Source organism: Bradysia coprophila, unplaced genomic scaffold, assembly GCF_014529535.1.
Source record: "Bradysia coprophila strain Holo2 unplaced genomic scaffold, BU_Bcop_v1 contig_476, whole genome shotgun sequence".
Taxonomy (NCBI): Eukaryota; Metazoa; Arthropoda; class Insecta; order Diptera; family Sciaridae; genus Bradysia; species Bradysia coprophila.
Window position 1 is genome coordinate 4309123 of NW_023503727.1, and position 15457 is coordinate 4324579.

Consider the following 15457-nt stretch of genomic DNA (forward strand, 5'->3'; position numbering starts at 1 on the left):
TGTACGTTATGAAATATTTTAACATTTTAACATTTTATTTTTCAATCAATATTTTGAATATGATCCCTTATGGTCATTCATTTGTTACATAGAAACTTCAAAACCGTTCTCTATTGTCACTACGTTTTCACCTCCTAGTTTAGGATTTAATAATTGTCAACAAACTCTATTCTGCGTTATTTCATTTAATTTATTTAATTATTTCAAAAGTGCTATAGGTATATGCTCTGTCTTTAAACTTGCTATAGGCAAGGTATACTCCCGGACAAAATTATATATTCAAGATTTAATTTTTCAACTGTTTTATGTTTTACGCAGAATTAAGAACCAATTGTTCTTTCTTTGTTAGTCATGATTTTCTAGTGTTTTTAATCATCTTTATTTTAAGAACCAATTCCTTTTTAATATCAAAATTATTTAGGCTACCCTGGCTTTTCGTTATGTTCATATTCTTTTTTTTTTTTTTTTTTTACAATGTTAGTATAATATTACTGTGCGGACAACTTATCTGAATACAAATTTTTAATTCAAATAACTGGTTGAACCGCTTATTGCACAAACAGATTCAAGAATTGACTATCTTATTTATATTTTCTTTTTAACTTGATTTTAATTCACATACCTTCTACATTTGCTGAAGTAATACCAATGACGGGTGCTATATTATTATCTAATTACTAACAGAAGGTATTATTACATTTGAAAGATTTCCATCAAAATTCTGAATCTAACAAACGCCTGATAATAATTCCTGCTGAAATTTTGCCTAAAATTTGAATTTCAAGTGAACGATTTAATAACCAAGTAAACGGAAAACTACATTCCAACGCTTCCTTGTATTAAAATGACGCTGCGTTAAAAAGTATTATGTACTTTCCATTTTGAATTTCGACTGCACTTACGGCGTTAATACTTTTATACCTTCCCCACCTGATCCAACACTGTATTTCAAACACAATACCGATTATCATTATCTCAATATCGATTTCATTTCACTATTTACTTTAAACTTAATCCGAAACCATCATCCGAAAAACAGAAAACATAAAGTTAAACATAACTTTTAAAAATTTATTTGATCCCTTTATCAAAAAATGATTATTGAACCCTCTATTTGAATAGCACAAAATATTATTAAAGATCATGTATCATTACTCTAGTTTATGATTCAAAACCTTCTTTTTCAACAAAAGAAATATTTTTTCAATCTCAAATAAATTATCCGATTTCATAAAAACGAACATAATACTCAATGAATTTTAAAAATCAAAATCAATAACTCGACATTATACTCATGTGGAATCAGTTGAGGTCCCTTCAATTTCGCAACTCACGTCACTAAAATACTTGACAATAATCATTCAAATTAGAATATGTTTCACAAAAAAAAAAAAAAATTAAAATATGTCTTTTGACGACCATTATTCTAACGAATTAATAACACAATTGATTAATTAGTCAATTCTGAACCTCGTCTGCAATATTTGTTTATTTTCACGAAAGAAAGCTCCACAAACAACAAATACCTTTCAGTTATGGTTGATCGATAACTGTAAGTGTCTCCCGGACATTAAAACTTTACAAATTTCTAAGTTTTAATCAATTCTTTTAAAATATGTGTGATCATTGAATATGAACATACAATTGCCGAATTTTTGTTTTCTATTAAATTCATTTGCCTCATCAATCGTAAGTCTCAGCGTTTTGATTAATTATTAAAATATTTTAAATAACAAAACAACTTACAAATTTCCGCACCATTGTGCGGTTTACCGTTTTTCAAATGATGTATTTGGTATGATGACGATTCTGTTGGATGAACGTTCCAAACTCCTGCTTAGGGTGAACCTTCGTTACCGCGCCACAATTTTGATCTCCAACTCAAACTGGCGCCACTCTATGTACGGTCCCATTACCTCATTTCGTTTATTTTCTTTGCTGAATTCATTATTTTACTTTTGTTTTTCGATTATATTATTCACTTTCTGATGAAATTTTCACTCATTACGATGCACTGATGATGCTTTACGTGTGTTTTTAGTAAGGCAATCTTAATTGCTACTTATCAACAATAGTTTTACTTTTCTATTTATTCCATCACAGATTATTAATATTTCTGAATTCTTTCAATATCTCACTGGTCTCGTCTCACACATCACATATGCGTAATAACTTTATCAATTATAACTGTTACCAATCTTGTTCCGAAGACCCTCTTTTTTATATTGATTCAATGCGTCCTTGTACTTGATTCCTCATGAATCCAGTATTATATTTATTGCAAGTAACATTCTCATTTTCATCGAATCTCTCGAATTCAATGCAACTCATAGTGCAGATTAAGGATAAGTAAATTGCGTCCAAATTACCTATTTCCCGTTCAACAATTTGCGTCCAAACTGCTGCTCGGTTTCAATCTGCTGAGGAGCATGTTATCACTCAAAAGATTCGGTTCCCATGACATTGCTACTACAATAAATTTTTTATCACTTTTTGATATAATTTAGTGCCCAAATGCACTTTCACAAATTGTTTTATTAATTGACTGCTCCCTCCTCACTTATGGATTTCATTGCAAGATCAATTTCTATTTAAGTCATTTTGTTTATTAAGTTGCACTTTTCACATTTTCTAAGTTCCGTGTGAAGATCAAAAAATTCCGTTTGCAACTCTCAATTGAATTTATTTTTTCACTAAGCTGTCAGCTCTACCCCATTACGGTTTTAATGCACAAACAACTTTTAAATTTTTTATTCATTAAGCTGTCAGCTCCACCCCCTTTAGGTTTCAATGCACAAACAGCTTTAAGTTTTTATTTTTATTTTTATGTGTTTAAGCTTGCGCTATTGTCCATCATGACTACCGATCCTCATTTGCCGTTCCGGTATCGCCTGGATGTCTGCCATTTTTACCATTAATGGCCTTATGTTTTGTTTAGTTTGAAAAACTGCGAATCCACATTTCCTTATTTTCCAATGCACCGCCAGTCTTTCCATTTGTAGTCACCTTGCGCACTACGTAGGTTTATCATTATTTGAAGAACTGCGAATCCACATTCGATACGCTCCAATGCATCGCCAGTCTTTCTTTTAGTAGTCACCTATCGGACTACTCCAGTTTATGTATTTTCTGTTTATCAAACACGTTGTCTGCTCCACTTTTCACAACTGAGTGTCCAGCTCAACGTTTAATCCTTTGCACAGCTGCAACTTCCACCTTCCACGGCTTCCATTCACAAACAGCTGTTCCGTTGGACTGCGTTTTAACTTTGAGGACCATTTTCCTCTTTGAGATATCGTGTCTGCTACCCAAAAATCTCACCAATTTCTTTGCTATGATACTTTTGGGTGGATATCCCACACTCTTATTTTGAGTGCTTTGCCAATCAATTGCCTTCCAAAATCACGGTTATTTTCAGGCTCATACTTCGGAAATTCCCGATCTGCAGTCGTAGAATTTCTATAGAGTTGCTTGTGTTCTGCCAACTCTGCATTTTTTTTTTTTAATATAAATACTAAATTAGTACTTGGGATATCCGCGGATAAAGTCGCCTAATGGACTTATTTTTGTGTTACACTTAACACCATTTGGCCTATAGCCTGGAACAATTCCTTCTGAATTGTTTTAATGAAAGTCGCCTAATGGACTTATTTTTGTGTTTCAATTAACACCATTTGGCCTATTATATAGCCTGGAACAATTCCTTCTGAATTGTTTTAATGAAAGTCGCCTAATGGACTTTTGTATCCACTGCACTTTTTTTTGTTTTTTGTTAATGAAGTCCAGATTTGGATTTTGCTGTTTTCAGTTACTTTGTGTAACTGCCTTAAAGCTGCTATTTTTGTATTTAACCAAGTCCAAATACTTGGATGTTGCTCTTTTCGGTTGCCCTTTGCAACTGCCTTAGAGCTGTGACTTTCCGCTGCCAACCAATTCCGAATATTTTCCTCTGCTCCTCTCACTGGTTCCTTATAACTGCCTTAGAGGTGAGGTTTTAAGGTTGCCAACCAAGTCCAAACGCTTAAAGAATTCCTTCAGGGCTGCTTCACTTAATGTCCATAATGCACGACCAATGTTTTGACAAGTTAACACGACATTCACTACACTACTACTGCCCTAAGACCGTTGTTCAATGATGATATCTTTTACAAAAAGACATCACGTCGGGGTCACCATTATGTTCAGCCTTCTGCTAAAACCGCATTCTTACACATTGGTACAGTCTTAGAGTAGAAGTAATTCTCCTGAGCTCGGAGAAATGTAATAGAAACAAGCTCGTTGAGTTGATGTTAATAACTGACTTTATTCAATCAAACTTTACAGTATTTATACTAAAATATAACAAAGAACTTAATGTAAATAAAGAGATGTTAATGAATCAACCTACGTAATTGATTCATTAGTACATTACCTTTAATGGTTCATCTTAATCCTACGTAAGTCATTAACTTCTAGAATGATTGACATGCGCATCCTGCATGTGCATCAAGATGAATCATACTATAACAATTATGTCCATTCTTAATTACTATGATACACAGCAATAAAACAAATATCATACAGCACGCTGCATATTAGTTGTATATCACTGCTATATACTTGCGCATCAATAGCATATTGCATATTATTTGCATAGCATTGTGATACATGCGCACTATACTTGCGCATCATTGAGTGCACTATATAATCGAGTATTCCGTTGCTGCGTATACGATTTCATATGTCCGTAATATACCAATGCTTGCATAGACTTATTCAATGCAAGCACTAACATACTCCCAGCCGTAGAACTCCTTAGTTCTACTTAATCTTTGCATATACATAATAGTATACAACCTGTCACACAATGTTTATGCAGTATAACACAATAATTAGTCTTCATATGCATTGTTTGACGATACATACTATACTATTACATATAATCCCTCGCATGCCCGCGACATTGGTAATGGATCTATATGATGATCATATAGAAGCATTAACATTTGCAATGACACAATAAAATTCTCAGAAAAATTTGACAGTGAGACATTTGAGATGTCGTTCACTGTAATAAATTACCGATAAAAAATTTAAAATGATCGATAAAATGAACAATCTATCGGTATTTCAGCACTTTTTATCGGTAAAAACTTATCGGTAGTTTGGAATATTTTTATCGGTACTCGGGAATTTCGCTATCGGTACTTTATTATTTTTTATCGGTACCGTGTTTATCGGTCATTTATTATTTTTTATCGGTAGTTTTGAATTAATTTATCGGTCGAATATAATATCCCAAAAAAAATGTGCGGAAGAGATTATCAAATTCCGAAGAGAAGCATTAACTGAAGTGCTTTTTAATTTTATTTACAGCGTCGTTAATGCAAATAAAAACCACAGAAAAGTACAAAAGAAGAAGAAGAAAAAAAACGAAAACTTTTTTTTGTTTCCCCTTAAACTCGTTTATCTTAAGCAGTTAAGCGGTAGATTAACAAATTAACAACTTCTGAACGCTTAATTTTTCTGTTTTTCTTCTATATATATATTCGGTCACTTCCGTGACTAACATTCCGTGTAATGATTCCGAGCCAATATTCCACCCTTTGAACACATCCCCACCCCCTTTCGAAAAACCGTTTTGACTTAAGACAGAGTGGAATATATTACACCGAATCACCGTTCTATGCATATCTCTCCCGTATAATATAGACGTGGCGGCATCGAAATGGCAACGGAAAATAAGCAATTGAAAGGGTGGATGAGGTTCAGCGCATTTACATATTTTGAAGGATATTTTACAAGACTTATTTTAAAATGTTAGACAACATTGTAATTCGACTTAATGAAGGGAAGCTTTTATATTCCTCGTTGATGGTAACAATACTCTGTGTGTGTATACACTCGTGAATGTATGTTTTTTCTTGTACAATAATGTTTTTCGAGCGAGAGCAAAACGTTGTGCTATACTTTTGGAATTCATCAACTTGTGTGTTGAATAGATGTTGTCTGCCTTTCTGTACGTATGTATACATCTATCTACAACTTGTTTAGGTAAGTCAGGGATTCGAAGAAAATTTTCTAGCAATTATACTTGCGTTTAAATTAATCTTTCAAAGAGTACTGGGATTTGAAGAGCTCACAACATTTTTAACGGGAAAAAAAATATATCTCGTAACTCGTAACTTACTTACGTATATACACGGAATGAAACTCCATTCAGTTCTCCGTTGTAAAATAATAAAATTTTGTGTTTTCTCAACTCAACTCCTTTTTTTTCGGAAATATTGAATTTTATGGGAATAATTTTGGAAAGGATCGTTTTCTCCGAAGACATTTTCAATGCCGCATTATAAATGCTGAGAGATGTTGCTGTTCATGTTTGCTATAAATACTTCTATTGAATTTGAATAGCATCTATTATACAGACAGGATATTATTTCGATATTTGAATAAATAACGTAATCGCTTGATTTTCATTTTTCTCTTCTTTTTTTTCGTTTCGTTTCGTCTGTTAAACGAAAATGAAAAAGGAAATGCGGTTCCTGACATCATAGCCAATAAATTACAAGGAAATTGGTTTAAATTCGTCGATCCCATATTCTTTACTCGACTGAATGAATATCCCAGAGAGCAATTCATTTACATGTTTTGTCCGTTATATCTGTCTACGTGATGGGATTTTCGGATTGATTGCAGCATACTTTCATTACGGCATGGAATTAGTGCTTTTGATATGCGAAACCTCAGAATTGCTTGTGCAATAAATATGCTGGAGCTAAGCTTTTAGTGGGTACACACACATTCGTCACTTGCATGCGCATCCAAAAAATTTATTAGATTGCGATTTCAATGGTTTGTGTAATGGCGGTATTTCGGCTAGGTTTGGGTTGCATTAGAGGAGCGATAACATAATGTGTTAATTGAATGACTGACTTTGAAATTATTACTTGTTTCAAGCAGCCTAATCGCTTATTTGATAGCATGTGATGTGTGGTAATTCTACCGAGTTATTTATTCAAATATTCATGAATTTATGCCACAAATCACTGTTGTTGCTTAAAGTTACTTCAAATTTAAGAGTGATATCGCCAAACCTTCAGGTGATTTTTTTATCTTTGGGAACAAGCGGTCTCCGATTTTAATGAGTGATAGCTCGTTGAATTCGTCTTTCAATTCTAGGAAACATGTGTCTTTCACTTTTTCTAAAAAAAAAAATTGTTTTCTGTGAAAAGCGTTCAAAAGTGAAGACATGTCAGTGGGTACCGAAAACATTTTTTCGACAATAACTCAAGAAAAAATTATTTTAAATTGTTATAATGTTGTACTATTGTCGGCCTTGGAAAGACCTACAGGTAGAGTATATGCACCGCTTGGTGCTAGTTGATCCACGGGCACCCACTTTTTTTCTAAGACTTCTGTAAGCTTGCAGCACAAAAGTACTGGGTTCATTTATATGTGGGACGATAGTAGGTGAGGCCAGCTACAACACCCCATACTCAGTTCCGCGGAACATCGAAGCTGCAGAGATGGCGGACTCTCCGAACATTTACTATATTTCTAGTCATAACTCTCGTGGATCAACTAGCACCAAGCGGTGCGTATACTCTACTTGTAGGTCTTTCCAAGGCCGACAATCGTACAACATTACAACAATTTAAAATAATGTTTTCTTGAGTTATTGTCGGAGAACTGTTTTCGGTACCCACTGACATGTCTTCACTTTTGAACGCTTTTCACAGAAAACAATTTTTTTTTAGAAAAAATGAAAGATACGTGTTTCTTAGAATTGAAAGACGAATCCAACGAGCTATCAATCATTAAAATCGGAGACCGCTTGTTTCCCAATCACCTGAAGATTTGGTGATATCACTCTTAAAATCTCCTTTCAGCCAAAACGATTCTACTACTTCAACAATTTTATCAAAATTCGCTTAAAGCATTTGGATATTTAAGTAAAAGCTCAGGTGTCATATTGAAGTTCCTTTTCTCGTTCCCGGATGTAAGATTCTGTTCCAAACTAAAACTTTTGAAAACTTCTGCTCAACATGATTCCGAATGGTGTACGTAGCATGTTCGTAGTAATAATATTACACGCTGTTATTACAATGTCTACACACCATTGTATACCATTTCCCTTTGTAATATTATTAGATTACAGCATCTCGAACTTGCAAAATTAAAACAAATTAACCATCTACTCGACGTAAGCGGCACACACATATCTCCCCTTAGAGCATAAATTATGAGTGCTCGAATTGATGTGCATTACCCTTATGGCTTATACGTACGAGAGAATAATTTCTTTTTTCTTTAGAAAAGTGTGTATACGTCGACATTCCCTCTATGTTAATCACTGAGTAGCTTAGTATATGGCCGACCATAAGCTCATTTCTACAACAATTTTATTCTTTCTCTATTCACAGATTCACCATATCACGACATCAGTGGTCTTCCCGATCCGTACATGGATCAAATGGAGCAGGAAGATTCGAAACCACCAAACCAACACATGTCACTGAGCTATGACGAAAGTTTAGAAAGTGGCTATTCGACGCCGAATTCAAGAAACAGACGAGTAATACGGGAGATAATTGTCTGAGAACCGCCTCGGGTACGTTTTGCGAACGGAACGTGCCCATGAATGGTTCTTCTTTTATAAACACGAAAAATAGTTATTTTTGAATAATTTTTCTTTTAAATTTACGTTTTATATGGAGTATAAGTGAAGACGAATTTTACGTCAGCGACGTAACGATTTGCATATTTTGTTTGAATTTTTTTATTTGAGATATGCTTTTTTAGTCCAACATTAAATCGCGTTTTTTTTGAAAATAATTTTTTGTTTAAATTATCTCTGAGATAATTTTAGCTTTTAATGCGGGAGTGATGATAACGACATGAAAATTGGGGAAAATGGATTTCCCCTGTGGGGAATGATGTTTTTCAATATTTTTCATATTTTGTTTGTGTAAACAATATTCGACCGGTGGTTGAATAACGACAACGATGATAATGCTACAAGGCACATTGTGTGTGTGTGTGTGTGTTATACGTTGTAATGGTTTTTGTGGTGATTAGATTGATATGAATGGATGGAGCTTAGAATGTCAAATGATATGAAATGTGATATACTTCCACAGAGAATTGTTTTTTGTTGTTTTTGTTTTTTTAACGAGCTATTTTTTAAGCTTGTGCCATGGGATGCAAGTAATTAATTTGACGGACGTATTCTGCAGACAATTTGTTGTCGGAAAAATAATATCAAAGTGTCTCATTTAAATGCAACGAGAATGAGGAACGCACGTACATTTTTGATATGCTCCGGACATACACATTTATCGCACATTAAAATCCATAATACGAAATTGTGTTCATTAATTAAATAATTAAATTATTTGCATTCCATAATAACATTCATTTAAATATATCGAAATGTCATCATTTATCACGAACCAGTCAATTGAACCCGATTCGTATCACACTCGGTTATCATTTTGTTGAGTTTTTAGTTTTTTATAAAATAATAAAATAAATTTTCCGGATGAATTCGACGTAAAACGATAAACGACAAAATTCGTCGGTTGGATTGATGTTTAATTTTTCGTTTGTTTCCCAATTTTGTTTTGTTTCTATTAATTTTAATTAAAAAAATCAAAACAAAAATCTCTCGTTCGCAATATAATTCATAGTTAAATAAATAAATAAATATGAGACCCCCGTATAATAGGGCGTATCGAATTTTTAGAATTTTAAGGGCCGCGATAGCCTGTGTGCGGAAAACGTAGATCATTGAAAACTAATTCCAGGCATATGGTTGATGGATCCGAAGGTGCCCGGGAAGAAGTCCCCCCGGACGACTTTAACTTTCAAATGGTCATAACTCGGAAAGTTGAGAGTATTTCTGAAAACAATGTTCTAGCAGGATGTAGAGCGTTAAAAACTCTACAAAACTGCCAAAGAAACCGATGGTCCAAAAGGTGTGTCTGTCGAGGTTTTCTAACATCGAAAGTTCGACATTTTGGTTTTTGACTTTTATTTCCTGAGAGACAAATTATTAAGTTTAGCTTTTGGCATGAGGTGGTAGAGGAGGTCGAGTACTACCAGTACACTAGGCATTGTCCCGGTCGGCGATCCATCCCAAAACCACTTTTTCAACATTTTTGAATGAACTTTTTAAGTGTACCCACGTCGCCCACGAAGCCAGTGCAGACACTATAACCGGTGTTGCTGAGTCGAGGTAACCTTAGCCAGTAAGTGCACATAACAGTAGCTGAACTCTTTTACAAAATATTTGGGATCTCGATGTAGCACATTATATTGACACGTTATACCACGAAGTTCAACCTTTTGTAAAAATATCGAAAAATGTGTATTTGCAACGAAATCGACTTCTTACTACTGTTCGTGGGTCAAATAACTAATTAAAACGATTATTTGTTGTTTTTTTCACAAATTTCACTTTCTCAGATTTTGTAGTACAAAATGTGCTACACCGAATTCTTAAATATTTTGTAAAAGAGTTCAGCTACTGTTATGGAATATTATGTGCACTTACTGGCCAAGGTAACCTCGACTCAGCAACACCGGTTACATTGTCTGCACTGGCTTCGTGGGCGACGTGGGTACACTTAAAAAGTTCATTCAAAAATGTTGAAAAGTGGTTTCGGATGGATCGCCGACCGGGACAATGCCTAGTGTACTGGTAGTACTCGACCTCCTCTACAACCTCATGCCAAAAGCTAAACTTAATAATTTGTCTCTCAGGAAATAAAAGTCAAAAACGAAAATGTCGAACTTTCGATGTTAGAAAACCTCGACAGACACACCTTTTGGACCATCGGTTTCTTTGGCAGTTTTGTAGAGTTTTTAACGCTCTACATCCTGCTAGAACATTGTTTTCAAAAATATTCTTAACTTTCCGAGTTATGACCATTTGAAAGTTAAAGTCGTCCGGTGGGACTTCTTCCCGGGCACCTTCGGATCCATCAACCATATGCCTGGACTTAGTTTTCAATGATCTACGTTTTCCGCACACAGGCTATCGCGACCCTTAAAATTCTCAAAATTCGATACGCCCTACCGTATAACCTTAAGGCAACAGAAATATTAAATTTAAAAAAAATTAAAATGAATTTTTTTACACAAAAAATCGATGACTGCACAAAAATTATTAAATATTCAATCGGACTGCATTATTAAGGAGGAGAGAAAAAAACGATGGGAGATAAATTGAATGTATAACATAACCTAAAAAAAACACGGCCGCTAAAGAGAATTAGAGTTACTGGAATTTATATAAAAAAAGAAAAAGAAAAAAAATTATGGAACAAAGGAAGTAAAAACGCGCATACCGTTAAAGGGAAAACAAAATTTAAAAAAAAATATGAAACAAAGGAAAACAAAAAATATATATTTTACAGTGCTGCAATCACTTGCTGTAAATAAATTTGCAAGATAAAAAAGTATTTAAAATTGAATAAAAAACAGAATGGTAAGATAATTAAAGGTCTATATTGTACAAAAAAAAAGTTAATAAATTTAATAAATCGAAAAATAAAAACTAAAAAAAAAATAAATAAAAAAAAATTAACAAAATAAAAAACAGAATTATCTGCCCGCCGTGTTAAATAACAACTTAATTAATTGAATTAAACAATGGTGACTGATATAGAATGAATGAATGACATTTTAAATAGACACCCGAAATTCTGATATAATACATTCAGATGTTGTGAGCATAAAAAAAGTAAAAATAAATGAAACACACACAAAAAAATGGATAAAAATGGATATAAAATGGATAAATTATTAATTAAACTTAGTAAAAACAAAAGTAAAATCTATGGTGAAACAATATTTTATGATCATATCAGTGTTGGTATGTTTTGAAACGTTTTATAGATACAAAACATATAAATAAATTAACTGCAATTACAATTGCACAATTACAATTTAACGAATGGGAGGGTGAAGTAAAAAAAAATATTTTTTTTTTTTTTGTAAAAGTGATAAAACTGGAAACACTTGTAATTTAATGGAAATAGAGAAAAAAAAATATGAAAAAACACAAAAAAAAAAACAAACAAAAAACACATAAGCAAAAGCTACTTAAAACGAAAGCGAAATATGAAAGTTAATTATGATATTAATTATTGCCATTACTTTTTTATTATAAATTAATTACGTTCTACAATTAAGACTAGTTTACGTATTCTATGAAACTCAATTTTATTTTTTATAAAAATTCATTTTAAATTTAATCGATTTTTTGTTATTTTATAAAATGGATAGATATTGTGGCGTCAATGTACTTAAAAAAAAGTGATCGTCTCTTTTACAGTTGAATGATGAAATATATGAGCAAAGTGTTTCGTTTCAATCAGGTAGGCAAATTTCTTTTTTTTTAATTGAACATAAAAATCGTTTCGAAACCGCCGACAGCCAGACACAATGTAAGCGACACAATTTGACTAAAATTCCGGGAATTTTCATTTGCTAACCGAGCTTCATTTTGCAGAGGTTCCTAGAAGAATTTATTTGAATGGGATTTCTTTGTAGATCGAAATGCCAATTATTCGTATTACAAAAAGCCCTACAGTGACTAACATTCTAAAACCAGCAAAATTAAAAAAATTTAGTTTTTCGATAATTTTGACATTTCACAGTGTTTATATTAATAGATTAGGGATTTGAGCACTGGACTCTCAATGATTGACGCTGTCGGCAAGTCGGTCACTTCTGTCACTTCATCGAACAATATTTTCATGGAAAATATGATCGAAAATTCAATTTCCTAACAAATGATTTTGATTTTTGAATTTCGTATCTCAAAAGACCGACTCGAATTCAGTGACAGCGGTGATTTTTGCGGTAGTGACGATAACAATTTTCACAATCAATCAACGGTGTTTAAGTAGAGCAAGCTGGAAAATCAACTCGGGGTCTGCTGTCATCGATAATACAAAAAAATTCTGACAGAAGACCCGAGATGGAACAATGGGTTGTTATTTCGCCATCTCTATCACTTAAATACTCAATAGGTGAAAAAGCCAATGCCGCCTTTTCCATATGGGCCAAATGGGCAAATGCCCGTGATGCCCGAAGTGGAGCAGAAGTAAATGGCGCCCGAGGTCCTTAAAAAAAATTTAGCTTTACTAAAGTGGCACCTATTTCCAATTCCCCGATGGTTTCGGCGGCACAGGTAAAAGCGGCACTGGAAAAATCGCATTAATTTACTATGCGCTCGCATATGAGTAAGAAGAAACCCAACAAACAAATCACTGAAATTTTACATTTTGAACACTGATAACCACAAAATCTTTGAAAAATTCGAATTCAAACATAGCGCCTCTTTTTTGAATGTTATTCACTGTACATTGTCGTTCAACCAATTGGGATGCCATACTCGCATCGCGCATCATCTAAATCAATTGCAAAAGCGATAACAACGCACAAATTTTAACATTTAATGTTGATCTTGAGTAAATTGAATCCTATGAAATAGCCCCTGCCTTCCATCAAAAAACGTTTCGGAATTTTTTATCTTTCAGCAGAGCAGAAAAGTGAGTCTCACAAAATTCTTCTAATTCCTTTCGATCAATGTACAATATTTTATACGCAAGACTATCATTTTTGCCTGACCGATAACTTTTTTCTATCCATCTCTATGGGAAACTGTTTTCATGGAAATGACGATGTTAGACCATTTACCCAATGTTTTATCAAAACGTTCCACTCATCGACACATGTATTATATTAAACCGTTTCGGAGTGATGCTTTAGACACACAACCATGTGTGTTAAAATGGATCACATTGTTTAAACGGTTTTTATTCCGAGAGAACAATATTTTAATAAATATGTGAGGTGGTAGAGACTCACACACAATGTCAGAAAATCTATATGTCAGTTTTCAGCAGCACACACTTCCCGTCAACATTATATTGTATTCGGATGTGAAATTAAATTTTTGGAAAATGTATGCTCCTCTTCCATCATGTGCGAAGTCAACAGAAAGAAGAAACAGGAAGAAATAAATAGAAAAGTCAATGAAGAGCTAAACGATTTATCATTGTCAGCTATTTCATAATTACATTACATTCAAAAATTAGAAAGGCCAAAAATTATTTACATTCATTTTCATTTCCAACAATCGATAATGGATCCATGAGCACTCCCGACTTTCCGTTGGGAGGATAAACAAAGGCGTTGTGATAATTAAATTATTTTCTTTTTTATCATTTTCGCCGTTCGCTTTTAATTTTCTCGCATATAACTTTACTTTGTCACCGACCGAGACGAATCGACCCCCCCAGCCATATCTTATTACATTCGGGCGTAATCTTTGTCGAAATCTTTTGAAAGTCGTCTCAGCAGAGTTCTTTAAAAGAACACACGACCAACAAGACACAACAAAAAAAAAACGGAAAAACTTAATTAATTCTCGTCTAACAACTGCCTCGAATTATCCGAAATCCCAATTGAGTTAATTTTTGAATAATAACGAAAAAAATGTTCCGCTCTTCGTTTCGTAGTTATACATTTTCGGAAGCGAATAGATTCAAAAAAATATTTTTTTGTTCTTGTATGCGGACGACGAATTGGTATAATGTTAAGTAAATATTTCGTACATTTAATGCAAAAATGTTGTCTGAAAAAAGAAAATCCAAGCTGAGGAGAGAACGGCAGGAGAAAAAGTTTTAATCTTTAAAGCAAACAGTGTCTTCATTGTTGATTGTTTTCTTGTTTTGCGTTGTTAGTGCAAAAAAGTCTTGTGAATATTTGGGTTGTATGTTGGGCATATCGGTGCAGCACACTGTGCTACGGTAAAATTCATGTTTTTTTCATTAGCCCAATCGAGAACTTAAACTTACAATTCCACTCAAGTAGTGGATCACCCTTCGTTGAAGTGTTTTTCTTCCATTACAGTTTAACAAATTTTTTCTTTCCCTGAAGTAACTGAGTTGTTATCATAGAATCGTCATTGAAGACAGTCATATAGTATAACAGCTGAACGTCCATTAAGTTTCCAAGGCAAAATATTTTGTGTGATCCATTCTTTTGTTATTTACCGGTAAAAGTCAATCTTTTTCCCAACGTCATTACGGTCCCAAAATAGTTGGTCCAGTTAACAGAACACTTCTATTCCACACTGAATCTGTTTACATTGTCATACACATCGATGATTTCATCGAAATACATCATCAATGTCTGATTCTGTTTGCGCACCCAGTAAATTGTAATTACCTATTTATCAATGTGAAAGAACTACTACTAATTTTCACATCGCGATGCAATGAAAATTTATTGCAACAATGAAATGGGATATGAGTGTGCGTTCTCTCACCAACGGGAAAAAGGTATTACGATGATTACTCCACGGAAAATTTATTGTAATTTCAAACGCAAATTTTGAATGCAAATGTGTATATCGGAAAATTGGAATTCGTAGAATCGTTATTCGAACAATGTGTGC

General features: G+C 33.5%; 1 protein-coding gene across 1 annotated transcript in view; it reads left to right on the forward strand.

The window, feature by feature from the left end:
* LOC119082764 (hemicentin-1) overlaps nt 1-9494 on the forward strand; it is a 163467-nt gene extending 153973 nt beyond the window's left edge. Inside the window, exon 9 of the mRNA XM_037192351.1 lies at nt 8406-9494. Within this exon, the coding sequence (XP_037048246.1) occupies nt 8406-8581 (176 nt within the window). The 3' untranslated portion in view covers nt 8582-9494. The remainder of the gene's footprint in view (nt 1-8405) is intronic.
* Nucleotides 9495-15457: the final 5963 nt, after the last annotated feature.